General features: G+C 36.8%; 1 protein-coding gene across 3 annotated transcripts in view; it reads right to left on the bottom strand.

The window, feature by feature from the left end:
• The window catches only part of MAD1L1 (mitotic arrest deficient 1 like 1), an 865,451-nt gene that overhangs the window by 559,051 nt on the left and 290,781 nt on the right, over positions 1 to 15,619 (bottom strand). For all 3 annotated transcript variants that reach the window (XM_069084812.1, XM_069084813.1, XM_069084814.1), the window contains one exon: positions 12,620 to 12,764. In XM_069084812.1, the coding sequence (XP_068940913.1) occupies positions 12,620 to 12,764 (145 nt within the window). The remainder of the gene's footprint in view (positions 1 to 12,619; positions 12,765 to 15,619) is intronic.

The following is a 15,619-nucleotide window of genomic DNA, read 5'->3' as shown; positions in this document are numbered from 1 at the left end:
CCAACTAAAAAGAAACAATACCCTCCAAATTCTTCTGCTATAGCTAGAAGCCAAATAAAGTCACCAAAAAGAAAGATAGCCCCACAGTTGATTTTATTAAAATATCAAATTGCAACTTTAAGCTTCACTGTTTACAAGAAAACCACCTGGATCAAGTTTCCAATTACTCTGCCATTGATATTTTGTTTAACGAATTCTCTTTTGAGATGTTATGGTACTTTCCACCCATTAAACTGAACTGAAGATATTAAGGCAATTTTTCAGAACCAATTTAATTCTAAGCAGCTGGCAAACATAGCTGATATATACTTCATAAACATTACATCTTCTCAGTGTCATAAAAGATAATAGTTCCTACCCTCCTAGCTGCCTCTCTAGTGCTATCCTAACCCCTTCAATTTTATCAGCACTCTGAATAAATGACCCAGTGACATAGTCTGAGAGAGATCTGGTCAAGCTGTCTAGATTAAAGAATGAATGGTTCATTTGGGTTCTAAAACTAAAGACTACATGTCTGGAGTAAGGCTCTGATTTCTGTTCTGTGGGAGATTTTTCCCATTTAAAAATTTTTTTTGTTAATAGTTAAGCTTAGTGTAAAACAATTTTAACAAATGAATGAAAAAACTCCAAATCTCTTCAAGAGGCAAAGAGGTGAAAGGCCAGCTTCTCTGTACCTATAAAATCAGCTGCAGCTGAGCTTGACTAAGAGTGCCTGAACCAAGCACATAAAACTGCATATTTTTTTATACTGCATTACACTCTGTAACAACGATAAGTCTCCGATTCCAACAAAATATACAATAAAGAATCTTAGACACAGAGTCAGAAGACTACTTGGTTACATTACTAGTTCTGTCACTAGTTTTATACCCTTGAAGTCACAACTTCTCTGAACCCCATTTCTAATATCTGTAAAAGAGGAATAACAAGAACTACCAGCCTCACCAGGAAATTATGAAGAAAGTGATCTACAAAATGATACACAAATGTGAGATACAATACTTATTCCCAATCACAGAGAAAGCCTTTTGCCTCTATTTGTATTCCCAGTGCTTTGCACAGCACCTGGAACACAGCAGGTGCTTAATAAATGTTTATTGATTGATTGATCACATAGCACATGGTTTTCTTGTTTTGGCAAACTGAGTTCTCTCTGGGGCACCGTAACCATGTTCTCCTTCCTCCTCCTCATGATCAGATAAACTGAGACCTGGGAAAGACCTTAGCTTAAAAAGGTCAAGGTCTCCTACTGCATCTGTGGTAATCTCCAGTTGTCCTGATCTATGTCTGACCACAAGACTCATATGACCCTGGAGAAGAGAGTGACGCTGATGACTGCGCAGCCCTGCCTCACTTAAATCCAATTCAATGGCAAGTCAAGACATCACCTTCTGAATGTCATTGGCCCTCTAAGAGAACAAAGGACAAATGACAACAAAACAACGAGTTTTAAAAATGTTTTCCCCCCTTGTGTTTCTGAGCTGTCTCACCATGCCTGGAATGCAACACCTCCTCACCTTCAGCTCTTAGAATCCCCAACTTACTTCAACAAACAACAAAAATGCATCCTCCTCTTATGTGAGACCTTTCCAGAACACTGGAGGGACTGGCACTTCCCACAACCCTAAAACCACCTATTTTTACTTGGTAAATATTTTATAATCACTTACCTTATAGGGACATAAATACTGTCTCTCATAATAAAACGTAAGCTCCTTGAGGAAGGACTCTGGAGGTTAAGTAACTTTCTGTGATCATGTAGGCACTATGTTACAGAGAGATGATTTGAGCAAAAGTCATTCAATTCTATGGCTATAGCCTATATCATGCCCCACACAGCTCTGATGTCACGCACTGAGGGACGGCACAAACAAGGGCTGGGATTCCATGTGTGAGTGTCATATCCTGCTCAATAATCAAAACTAATTCTTTTTTGAAAATTTAATAGAGTGGAATGGACATTAAAAAAGTATGGTCAATGCATACCATTAATTCAATGATGCACATTTCCTAAAATACTCCTCCAATAGAGTATTTATAGAATGGGCAGATGTGCAAAATGAAAAAAAAAATAATCACCATTGTTAAGAGCTCCAGCAGAACCTATAGTGTGGCTAGTTTATAAAATCCTGCATCTGCAATTGTTTCTACTTGCAACTGTCTCCATTTCCCTTTAAGACGCTTAATAATGAAGGAAAGATCCTAATATGAGACTACTCTTTAAACCTCAATGACTCACTCCTCTATGAAGTAAATTCCTTGAATGCTTTTTGATCACATGAAAATAAATCACCTATAATATTTTGGAGCCCTTCCATTTGCTCTTTTTTTTGGAGGGGTGAAGGAAGGGCAATGGGGATTAAGTGACTTGCCCAAGTGTTAAGTGTCTGAGGCCAAATTTGAACTCAGGTCCTCTTGATACAGGGAAGGTGCTCTATTCACTGTGCCTCTATTTACGAGCAGCTCCCCTACACTCTTAAGTAAAGGTTGAACAAAACACTGAACTCTTTAATTTATAAGTATTTATGAGTACTTTGTAGATATATATATATAGTTATAGTACTTTATACAGATATAATATTATATATATATTACTTTAGATTATAAGTACTTAAAGTTGGTGGTCTTTTCATTGATGATATGACTACTTCTCTTTCTAAAAGGTTTCTTAGATTGTTCCTCTTAATAAATATTTATTGACTTGATAAATGCATTCTATATACAATGACCTTTGTTAGGTGATAGGTGAAGATACAATGAATAAAAGTGGGCCTTAGTTTAAAAGATGAAAGGCAAATATATAAATACCCAGAATACAAATTTTAATATAAGTGAACAGAGCAAGTATTACAAAATGACATGAGAGATCCAAACTCTAAAGGAGAACCAAGGGAAGGATTAACAGAAGCGCTCATCCTTGCATCAGCCCTTTAAGTATAAGATTAACCACAACATATTAGAAATAGAAAACTGACAAACAGACTGGAGGGAACAGCAGAATCAGAACAGGAAAGAACATCTAGTTCAAGCTATAGCTAAATGAAACTCTCCTGCACAAGATAAATGAGAAGTGGTCAGCACACTTGAAGATCTCGTGTGTGTGCGTGTGCGCATGCATGTTAGAGGGGAAATGATTAGCAGGAACAAAGGGGAATGGATACAAAAAAAAAGAAGAGAGGGCAAATTTGGGTAACAGAGAGTAGCAAAATATTGCTAGAATATGTAACAGAGGGAAAAAACCAGACAATATGGATGAAAAGAAAGATTGGTGCTTGCTAAATGAAGAAGTTAAGGATTTTAAATGTAAGTAAAGACAGGGACACCATGAAGGATTTTAAGTAGGAGAATATCATAATTAGATCATTTATGCTTTTAAAAGATGAATGTAGCAGTTAGGTACAAAATAGATAGAATGAAGAAAGATCATAGGTAGAAATATATCAATTATGAGATTACTGCAGTAGTTCAGATGAGAAGTAATGAGGACTTGAACTAGTGTTACAACATGTTAGGAGAATTAATCCCTTTTAATCTATCAATTTAATCTACTAATTCTACCCATTTCCTCAGCTATCTGGTTGTTTCTTAAATACCTACGATTACCCAATCCTACTAGCTAATATTAGATTCCATCCTTGACCACATAATGTTTTCTATAATTATTTATAACCCTTTCCAAAGCCCCAGTCAGTTAATTAATTCCAAGTATAGAAACTTCATCAATACTTTGGGTAATTTTATCCCTTCTAAATCTGTTTGTTCAGGTCATGGTAAGTTATCAGTCAACATGTTTATCACATTAAGTTGCTTCAAGTTACAATGAAATACTAACACGCTATGAATAAACACAATGTTTTATACAAATAAGGCACCACTGCAGTCAGATTATTTTGACATTGGAATTTCTTCTGATCAAATGGGCTTGGTTGTACCAGAGATGCTTATGTTGATGGAAGTTTGCATTTAATGAATTTTAAGTTTTTTGTTTGCATAATAAAATTTTTTTCTCAGTGGAAGTTAGTTCTTATATATTTTTCTATAAATAATAACAGAATTCTGCAATTGTATTGCTGAATATTAGTAGCACTCTTGAAATAGCTCAGATCAAATAGGAAAATGGTTTGTGTTCACCCAATTCCAGAAGCCAATTTCCATTTGCTTAATATAGTCATGATATTTTACCAAGGTAATTATACTCTTAGCTATCAGTAACAATTAAACTCTTAGACTGGAGCTACTTAATAAAGGTCTCAAAATAAAATTGCACATTCCAAACACAGTATATTTAAATGTCAAGCATGCAAATAAGATCTTAAGATGAAAATACAGAGCGAGGGAGCACAAATCAGCATAAGTTATTCAGGCACTATATCAGGCACAGTGAGACTCTAAGCACACTGGGTGGGACTTTGATTGCCACATTGTGGAAAGGATCACTGTCTACATTCAGTGCAGTGGAGGAGGTGACAAGTAGTGATTAAATTTTCAAGTTGGGAGACACCAAACTTTGAAGTTTTTCTGTGTAGGGGGGTGAGGAAAGAGTCTGGTATGGGAAACTCAAGATCCACCATTGTGGAGTTGCACCAAATGGTACGCACTGCCTCTTATGCCCACAGAAGATAGCTGTATTAGTTCAGAAGCCTTTGGTGGAAAACTGACACATGCACCAAGCAATAGGGAGGCAAATCAACCCATGCATTCTCAATCTACTATGCTTAATGAACAGTTTAATCACACCACACCACTCTACAAGATGTATCCCAGCAGTTCTAAGCCCCAGGGAGTTACTCCTACGATTGGTATTGATCTTTCTCAAATATGCCTTCTAGGGACAATCTGAATAAATAATCAGCTAGTGCTAGTTAATCAATACTGATTTAATCTCTAACTCAAACCAATGCTCCCAATATAAAGTACACATCTGGGTGAAGCCAGATTTAAACCAAAAACTATAATAATCAATTGACCTGAGCCAAGGAACAGAAGAATGTAAATTTTCTGCCTTTGGAGTTACAGTAGTGAACTAAGACAGAAATTCTTCAAGCAGGAATGAGAGACAAAGGGCCCAAATGATATATCTAGAAAATTCAATAGCTAATGTAGTCAACCCACAACAGGAATGACAAAAACTGGCACCTTCCTTTAAGCCCACAAAAGATTTCTAATTAGTTGCAGATTGCATCTCATTTGGTCCTGAAAAGCAGTTTTCTCACACTTGACGTTAGGAAGATCTACATATCCAATTATTAGCAAAACCAAACTCAGAGAATCATAAAACCACAGAATCTGGAAGCAGAAAGAGATCTCAGTAAACAGACAGCTTTTTTCAGTTAGTCACTAGATTTATGTTTTAGGGTAGCTAGGATAAGATCAATAAAATTAGGGCCTGTTTGGAGGATAATGTATTCTAAATCTACCCCTGTGAATCTATATGCATGAACACAAATCTATTATTATAAAATTTTTTGTTGAAATCCCCATTCCACTCAGTTAAAAAGCACTGTGGATATCACTTGCATGTACTACGTCCAGAATAAACAGGAGGCAGCATTCCTAAGAAAACAAATAGGGATTTCTTCCTAAGTTTCTCTCTAGATATCTTCAACCTTGAGACTGTCAAGCAAAAATAACCTACTATGCCATGACGGCCAAAGAAAAAAGGCTGTCTTTAGTATAACAGAGGCAGAATAATAAAAAGGGCAAGGGAAGAAATTTATGCCTCAATTTCCTCGTTTGCAAAAAAGGATAACTATTCCAACTATAAGTCTGATTCCATGATCTCATAAGAAATCTACTAAAACCAAGCTAAACTGTGCAAAAAAACCTCATGGTTCAGAAGGAAAAGCCCTAGATTGAGACCCAATGTACTTGAATGCTAAACACAGATCTGCCACTCACTCACACAGAACCAACTTTCTATAAATTACTTTAACCTTTAGATCTCACTTCTACCTTCTGAAAAGTGAGGGCTTTACATTCAATGAACTCTAAATTTCCTTCTAGCTAAAAAAATATATATACAAATTTTTTGAAAAATGATCAAATTGATTAAAAAAACAACTAAGAGAGAAACTAAGCTAATTTAACCCTATCACAGCTTCATTTCAAATGATTCCATGTGAAGGGAGAAAGGCAAAGAATCTCATTCCCAATTCTTTTTACCTAAGAAGTTTGTATTCTAGAAGGTAATGATGAGATAACGGTCAATCTTGCTTTATAACACCTGGTTGCTTTAAACAACTATGAATTTTACAGAGGTAGAAAGACGTGCCATTTTTATATTTTACATAAAATTTCCAAAATATGTCCATCTCCTGAGTCAAAATCAGCTTTTCTGAATAGATTCACCAAAATGGAAGCTACAATATAATATGTGATATATATGGATGTGTGTATGTATACATGTATGCATGTACACACACAATCAAATTTGCTGTTTAACTAAAAACATCTGGCCTTAGCTGAAGCCAAAGTTTCAGTTCTTTGAAAAGATTTCACAGAATAATAGCTTCCTATCCATCAATCGAATACCAGTAGTTACTTTTTTGGAGGACCCAGTCTAAAATTAAAATGGAGGTTAAAAACAGATGCTTCTCTTGAGGAGATGGTGGCTTTTATGCAAGATCATTAGCATCCAGTATGGTTTTGCCAACAAGCACCTCACTTCTGTTTTCCATACTTGAAAAAAGGTAAATGTTCATCGGCAGCAATTAATATAGTGCTGCATCTTTGCCAAAAGCCCAGCAACTACATCAAGGCCTACAGAACCAAAGTAGTTTCAACTCAATAATCTGAAGGTCTCATCTTAACATGGAGCAGATAGGTACACTTTTTTGGCTTACTTTCTAGTACTTTGTCCAAGGCAATATTTTAAATAACAACCTCTCACACAATACTAATCTATGCTCCAGCAAGCCCTGCTTATCATGCCAGACATCAGCGCCTCTTCAAATCAGCAGAGACCCAAAATTACAGAACTGGGCACAGAACAATTAAAGCAAATCAAGATGCTGTAGTCAGCCCCCGCAGATGGAGCCAGGAGCAGGAAAATATTTAGCCCCTTCAGAGGAAAACTCAGTTCCCAAGAGCATCTTGCAACAGGTTACAATTTCCATCTCTATAACCCAGGCCTGAGGCTTACTCAAATTTAATCTGAACTTATTGAGTAATAATAGTTCAACCCAATGCATACTAAAAGAAAAAACAATTCCATCCATAAGAAAGTTAAGGTACATGGAATCCAGGGTCTTAACGGTATTGATTAGTAATCTATAATGATTCTATAAGTAAAGACTAGAATTTGAGGAAAGGTCAAATGAACATTCCAATGTTTTTCTAAAACTACTTTGCACTGAAGGTAATTATAGACCAGATAGCAGATACCAAGAAAAAATATTGCTTAAGAAGTATTTGCTGATAATCAGGCCTCTAATAATAGGAGAGAAAATGAGAAATTCTTGACTTGGTTTCAATATATTTTCATCTTACATATGGTAAAGGAAGCAATAAGAAGAACAACTATCCTCAAATTCATTCTTAATGATAAGGAAGAAATGGTGACCAAAGGAGAAATAACAAAAACACTGAAAAGACTTTACTAAGATATTACAGAATTCATTAAGGGTAATTAAGTGGACATCTGCTAGGTTTTTAATTGTAGCCCTGCTTTTTTGCAATAGTACATTTCAAAGAGATTAGAGAAAGGTTAGACAGTGCCCTACAAGTTAATGTTGAAAAGAGGAATTTGGTTTGAAAGAAATTTAAGGCAATTCTACCTAAGTTAATTTACTTATTCAGAGTAATACTAATCAAAGTACCAAAAATCATTTTAGAGAGCTAGAAAATATAGTAGCAAAATGCATTTGGAAGAACAAAAGGTTAAGAATATCAAGGAAATCATTTTTTACAGTGTTAAAGAAGGCAGTCAGGCAGATTTCAAACTATATTACAAAGTGGTAACCATCAAGATATGACTAAGAAATAGAGTGATGATCAGTGGAATCACTTGGCAGTAAATAACCACAGTAATCTAATGTTTGAGAAATCCAATGACCCAAGCTTTGGAGGTAAAAACTCAGTATTTGAGAAAAAATGCAGGGAAAAATGGAAAGCAGTTTGGAAGAAACTTGGAATAGGTCAATATCTCATACCACATAACAAGATAAGGTCAAAATGGCTAGAGGATATGGATATAAAGAATGATATTTTAAATAAATTAAGGGAACATGGAAAAATGTAACTGTCTACACAAGCCAGGAAGCCCTGGGTTCAAGTCCCATTTTTGACACATACTAACGCTGTGACCCCAGGCAAGCCACCTAACTTCACCAATATTCCAGGCAACTCTCCAGAACAAGAAGTTACAGAGAAGGTCCTGAAGTGCAAAAGCAGAGTGCATTTCCATACCTGGGAATTTCCTAAACTAGTGAGACCACAAATACAATAACTATTCCTACATAAAAGGCAATGTGCTAGACACTGGAACAACAAAGATAAAAGTTACATATCCCCTGACCTTAAGAAGCAACTTAGGAAAATGGAGACATACAACACGTACACAGAAGAGTATGATGCAAGAAAAGGAATGTAGAGAGCAAAGGAGAGATCAATAAGTCAACAAAGACTTATTAAGTGCCTACCGTGGGCCTGCTGTGTCAGAAGGAAAGAAGTAGCAAAGGTAGACAAGAAGGCAAACCAGGAAAAGCCTCCTATAGAAGGTGGGATCTGAGTTGAGTCTTGAAGGAAATATAGGAAGCTAAGAAATGGAAATGGGGATGGAAACATAATCCAGGCATGAGAGGCTGCCAGTGAAAAGGCACAGAACTGGGAGGAGGCCATGTTCAAGGAATAGTGAGAAGACCAAAGAAGCTGGAGCAGAGTGTGTGGAGAGGAGTCAAAGAGGGAGACACTTTAATCAGGGAGATCAATGAAGCACCTGCTGCAATAATCCAGGCATGAACTGAAAAGAGCCTGCATCAGGGTGACAATGGTATAAGACATATACAAGAGAAGCTCTGAAAGAAGAGACAATAAGATCCAGCAACATATTGCCTAGATGGGATGAGTACAGGACAGGACACAAGGATGACAATGAGTCGGCCCAACTGGGTGATATGGAGACTGGCCATGTGCCAGACCATAGTAAGAAGGCTGGGGAAGGGGGAAGGCTGGGATGAAAGATAGTGAGTTCAGTTGGAACAGGATGAGTCTGAAATGTCTATGGGGTATCCAGTATGACATGTCCAATGGGAAGTTGGTGATGTGGATAAAGTGATCTGAGAATCCAAATCTTAGAGCTGATAAGATCACTAATGAAGACAGAACAGAGGAAGAAGAGAGTCAAGGCCAGAAGCTTTGGGGACACCCAAAACTAAAGGGTCTGATATGAAGGGAGATCCAACAAAGGAGAATGAACAAGAGAGTATTTAGACAGGCACAAGAGCACCATAACTGAAAAAGAATGCAATCCTAATGGAATCCTAATAAAGCTGCCCCCAGGTCCAATACTCCAATTTCCTTATAGGCCCCACTAAACAGCAGGCCCACTGAACCTACCTAGCCCCTCACCCCCTTACACACTCAATATCCTAACGTTTTCATATATGCCTGAGTGCTCACTAATAAAAGGTGTGCCCATGAACTCCCAGTTCTCACAGAAAAGCAGGCACGTCCATGTGATGTGATCCCAGCCACAACCGCTAGCTAGCCACTGCCCCCAGACCCAGTCCTCATATTTCCCCCAGAAACAGCAGCTGTGTCCATGCACTCAACCACAACCCCATCCATCTAATCTCAGATAGGACTACAATACTCAAGCCAAAGAGAAAACAGTACTACCAGGACACCTGAGCAGGACCTCAAAGCAATAGAAGGGACTTTTCCTAAGTAGGTACCTGTGCAGTAATAGTAAAGAACTGACCTAGACTGAACTTAAGGAGGTAAAGAGGCTTATTATAGTGCCATTATCAAATATATATATATATTTACCCCTGCCAAATGGGTTTTTTTGTACGCATTGTGAGTAATTGCATTTGCAGTTTCAATGGGGCTGGGACCCCTCCCCTCTTACCTAATCCCTCAACAAACCCCTCCTGCCTTTTTAATATTCATAATTTCTGTTTTGTAATTATGTCTTTACCCTATAAAAATACATTTTGCTTTCTCTGAAGTTGCTGGTTCCTTTTAGAACTTAGCCCACTTCATGAAAGGCATCAATCTCATAAGGTGCCTATACTTACATTACAGGTGGTCTGACTCAGAATTATTTGAGACAGTTCTACCACAACACATCACGAAACCCCAACGGTTTTTGGTGTCCCTGGGTGGGCACCAGTCTAAACCCCAACAGTTTTTGGTGTCCATAGGTGGGCACAAGTTGAAGCCGCAACAAAACCCACTCCTAATACTTTCTCTTGAAATTCACCAGTGACTAAAAGATCAAGAGGACCTTGATGTTGGGAGTTGGAGGTCAGTATAAGAATCCAGGGAACCAAAAGTCAGACTAGCCAGGGTCAACTACCCAATCAATAAAGCAACCAGGAATACAACCTAGTCCTGGCACCAAGCATCAATTATGGAAATTAAACTAGTGATCAGTAAAACAAAAACAAACAGAAAAATGCAAACAAGTATCAACTGCTACTGAAAATCTAAAGATCCCCTCTCCCCAAAAGAAGCTCAGCTCAGAAACAACTGCAAGTAGAGACCCTACAGGCAAAAAAAGACTTTTCTACCAAGACCATACAAATATCTAAAATATATCAAGTCAAAGAATAAAAACAAAAGAAAAGCTCTTGAGAAAAGAATTGGGAGGGTGAACATATTCAGAGTATTCGATGTAGAAATACATCAAATTCAATAGGGAAACAAGTAGAGGTGGGTAGAGAGGTTTAAGACAGAGGATACTACAAGCAAAAAAACCAAAACCCTTAATCTTGAAGGGGGAGATTAAAAGGAAAGAAAAGAAAAAAACCTAGAACCTAACAGGGCGTCTTAGATTGCCCTAGGACAACTTTAGACAACTAAATAAATTATGGTATATGAACGTCATGGAATATCATTGTGCTATAAGAATTGTTTAAAGAGATCATTTCAATCATCAAGTCAATAAACACATATTAAACACTTAACTACGTTCCAGGCACTGTACTAATTGCTGGGGACATGAAGAAAGGCACAAGAGAGGCCCTGCCCTCAGAAGCTAAAAATCAGGATTCAAACAACTGTATACAAACCACATGTGGGATAAAGAGGAAATAAATCAGCCGAAGGGGTTGGGGAAAACTTCCCATAGAATGTAGGGATTTTAGCTGGAACTTGAAGGAAGTCAGAAAGCAAAGATGAAGGGAGAACATTCCAATGAAAATGCCCCAAGCCAGAAGAGAGAGAGTTGTTGGGGTAATTTTCCCCCCAGAAGATCTGGGTCATATAAATTGATACAGAAGAATGGTAGAACCAGCAGAACAACTTATTCAAGAATAACAACACTTTAAAGGAACACGTAAGCACTCTAAACAAGGCAATTACAAATTATATTTCCAGAGGACCTAGCCCCTGAGGGAAAAGGGAAAGGTACTTGTTAAGTGTCTACCAGGAGCCAAGTACTGAGCTAAGCACTGTATAAATATTATCTGACTTGATCCTCATAACAATGGTGTGGGTTAAGTACTGTAATTATCAACATTTTACAGTTAAGGAAACTGAGGCAGACAAGTGACTTACAAAGGGTCACACAGCTAAGAATTGTCTAGAATCAGATTTGAATGTGGTCCTTGCTGATTCCTGGACCAGAGTTCCATCCACTGTGCCACCGAACTAAGATGGACACAAGGTGCTGAAAGGGATATACATTTTCAAACATAATTGGTGTGTCAATTGGTTTTTCTTGAGAATGCTTATTTATTACAAGGGATTTTTTACATCTCTCTTTCTTGAGGGTTGGGAAAAGCTGCAGGAAAGAAATATTAATGATGTCAAAGAGGGGCATTATAACACCTTTTTAAATGCACAGAAGAAAAAAAGAAGTTTCGAAGAAAGAACAGACAAGTAGGGTAACTTGGAATTTAACAAGTGGAACTCATACATTTTTAAAGAATTTAGCAGCATAGAGAGTTGTGGTTTCATATACAATCCTTTTAAATTCTGCTCTGGGTATATAAATGTTCTTTTAGTGTTTTAAATTAAGAAATATTTTGTAGAGAAGATGTAGAAGGAAATATAAAAGCTCTTGTATTAGAAGGATGTGTTGAGGAATGATTAGATATATTTTGCTTATCCTCAAAAAGTAGAAGTAGGAACAATGGGTAGAAGTTTCAGAAATGCTGGGTTTTTTTTTAACTTTGTTTAAAGAAAAACTTCAAAATAGTAAGGAACCGTACAAAATTGAACTGAATGCCTTGTTATAGTGAGTTCTTCATTAATGGGATGTGAACATAAGCTGATTGAGCCTATAAGGGATCCCTACTTAGTTAGGAAACAGATTAGATGAACTCTGAGGTCCCTTCTTCACACATAGACATGGTATGGTATGGCACTATAAGGCCCCATTCTTGTATCAAAAGGAAATACAGAAAGAGCTGTAAAAAAAAAAAATCACTCAATCAGCAGCTTGAAGTAGTACCTTCGTCAAAAGGAAGACCCGCTTCTGAAGACGTCGGACCAGGTCTTCATTATACTCCCGCTTCTTCCTTTCTTCCAACAGCTCACTCTGGACCTTAAGTAAATCTTCTAGTAGCTGCTGACGCATCTTTTCCAATATCCGAGCACTATAAGAAAACCAGAAAATATTTTTTAAAAAATAAAAGATGACCTTTGGCACTCATATTTCCCCAACCTGCCAATATGAAGATAAGGATGTGGAAGAAGGCTGTTCAGGTCAAGGTATGGAATGTCTGGGTGATGTCAGCAGCAGTTCTAGAGATACCAAGCAAAGGATGATATGGGAGTCTTCTTGGTTTAGAAACAGCATTATCCATAACCATCCCCTAAAATAGATTTGCATGTGCATATTTTTTCATTCAATTTACTTACTTATGAATAGCTACTTAACTCCTTTCAGGAGTTTCTCAATTTCAAACTACGCATTCAAACAACACCCTGTCCAATCTCAGAAAATATGAGAGGGATTTTCACATCAAAAGTATGCAAGGAAAGAAAAAAAATATCAAATGATAAGAAAAGGAGAGTTGAATAAGCTAAATTACCAAACAAAATACTTCATACTTGAATCACAGATAGCCCCAGATGTGCAGTTTTGGATGGCAGTAATTTAACACTACCATCCACATAGTTCCTGCACTACAACTATAACATCCTATACATTCTAAAAGAAAGGAAAAGCTTTTAGGGCTAAAAGTGATATAGGATGAATGAAGTCTACAACTGGACAAAAACTATCAGAAAAGATGAGTGAGGGGCAAGAGTCCTGAGCACAGTCAAAGGAAAAAGGCTAGAAGGAGGAAAACACTGAATTGGGTCTATTCATTGAAAACAAATAAGTTGAATGACACTTCACAGAAAGCCCAATGGGAGAGATCTATTCTGCTAATATAATGCTATTAAACATATGTAAATAAAGTTTAATAGCTCTCCTTTAGGCTTAAAATTCCGACATGATGCTTTGCCATAAAAGTCTAAGAAAAAGATTAAGAAAAGACATTAAGGTATTCAAATTAATAAACAAAACACACACACAGACACACCCAAAAAGATTTGACAAAATGAATATTCTAGTATCCTAACAAAATCCGTGTGTGTGTGTGTGCGCGCGTTTGTGTGTAACAGCCATTTCTAGACAAATCATCATGTTCTAAGATACACATTCAACAACATTCTTCAGATCAGCTTTAATGGAAATTCAGAATCCCAGATTGCTATGATGTGATGCCTGGATTCCAAGTGCCAAGATGTTAAACTTCACTTTGTTTCTCTTGGGAAGACAAACACCAAAACTAAGTTTAAAATGCCCAGTCAGCTACTTCCTTCACCAGTTTGAGGTATCTATTCTGTCTCTGTCACTATCACAGAGACACATGAAACTCAAAACACATACACAAATATTCATTTGAAACAGACAAATTAAAAGGATATTGAGTTCCAGTTCAGTTTCAAACTATTCATAGACCAATTTAATAATCAAGAACCGTGAAATCAGCTCTTTTCATGACTGAATTCAGGTGGAGAAGTTCACAAGCACTTTAAAAGACTGTTCAAAAATGGGTAATTTAATGAGAAAAATGACACCAATTCCCTGAATGTCTTTTAATTCGTTACATATACAAAGACCACTGTGTGACCTAATACATGACCACAGGTAGTAGGGTATTGAAAAGAATGATTGGTTTCTCACAAATTACACAACCATCCCCTTCCCCAAAACCAAGTCTTACAAAATACTGAAAGCAACAAATGGAAGCAAATGTAAGATACTATAAAGAGAAAAACAAAACATTTACATATCTTCATGGACTTTCAAGCAACACATGTGAAACAATGGTGACAATATGGTTTTGTTTCATTTTTTTTTTTAAACAGCCCCCTAGAAACACTAGATACTCTCATGCAGTAGAGCACAGTTAAAATGCCCTGCAGAATCATTAAGAACCAGACGGTCAATTATCTCTCTGGGTTTTAATTGACTCTTGTAAAATGAAGGGGATAACCTAGAGAGCTTCCATGGTTACTATATATTTGTAGGAATACATGCAAACCTAAAGAAAACTTCTATTCAACCAAACATACAAACATGGACCCCATATGATATCCTAAACAACTTCACTGAGCAGAACATTATAAAAAGCCCATCTTAAAATCACTGCTGGGAAAACTAGAAAACAATGCACCACAAATCAAGATAAGGTCAAAACAAGTACATGATTTAGACATAAGTAGTCAAAACATAAGCAAATTAGAAGAGCAAGGAATAGTCTACACATCAGTTCTATGGAGAAGGGAGAGAGAGTATCAGGAAATGTAAAGTAGATAATTTTAATTATATTAAATCAAAAGATTCTGCACAAACAAAACCAATTCAACCAAGATTAGAAGGAAAATGGGAAAGAATCTTTATAGCAAGTGTTTCTAATAAAGGCCTCATTTCTAAAATATATAGAGAACTGATCAAATGTTTAAGAATAAAGCCATTCCCCAATTGAGAAATGATCAAAGGATACAAATGGGCAGTTTTCAGAGAAATCAGTTATCTATTTTCATATGAAGAAATGCTCTGAATCACTTTTGATTAGAGAAATGCAAATTAAAACAAATCTGAGGTACTACCTCTCACATATCAGACTGGCTAATATTACAGAAAAGGAAAAAGATAAACATTGAAGAGGATGTGGGAAAATTAGGACACTAATGCACTGTTGTTGGAGTCGTAACTGATCCAACCATTCTGGAGAGTAATGTGGAACTCTGGCCAAAGGGCAACAAAACTGTACATACCTTTTGATCCAGCAACACCACTACCAGGTCTGTATCCCAAAGAGATCATAAAAAAAGGGAATAGGGCATATATGTATAAAAATATCTATAGCAGTTCTGAGGTGGCAAAGAATTGGAAATTAAGGACATCCCCATCAACTGGGAATGGCTGAACAATTTACGGTATATGAATGCA

This window comes from Petaurus breviceps, unplaced genomic scaffold (assembly GCF_028583685.1).
Source record: "Petaurus breviceps papuanus isolate PSGF00001 unplaced genomic scaffold, PetGlider_PUasm1.0 175, whole genome shotgun sequence".
NCBI classification, from domain to species: Eukaryota; Metazoa; Chordata; class Mammalia; order Diprotodontia; family Petauridae; genus Petaurus; species Petaurus breviceps.
The sequence above is the reverse complement of the archived record's forward strand: the minus strand, read 5'-3'. Positions and strand labels throughout refer to the sequence as shown.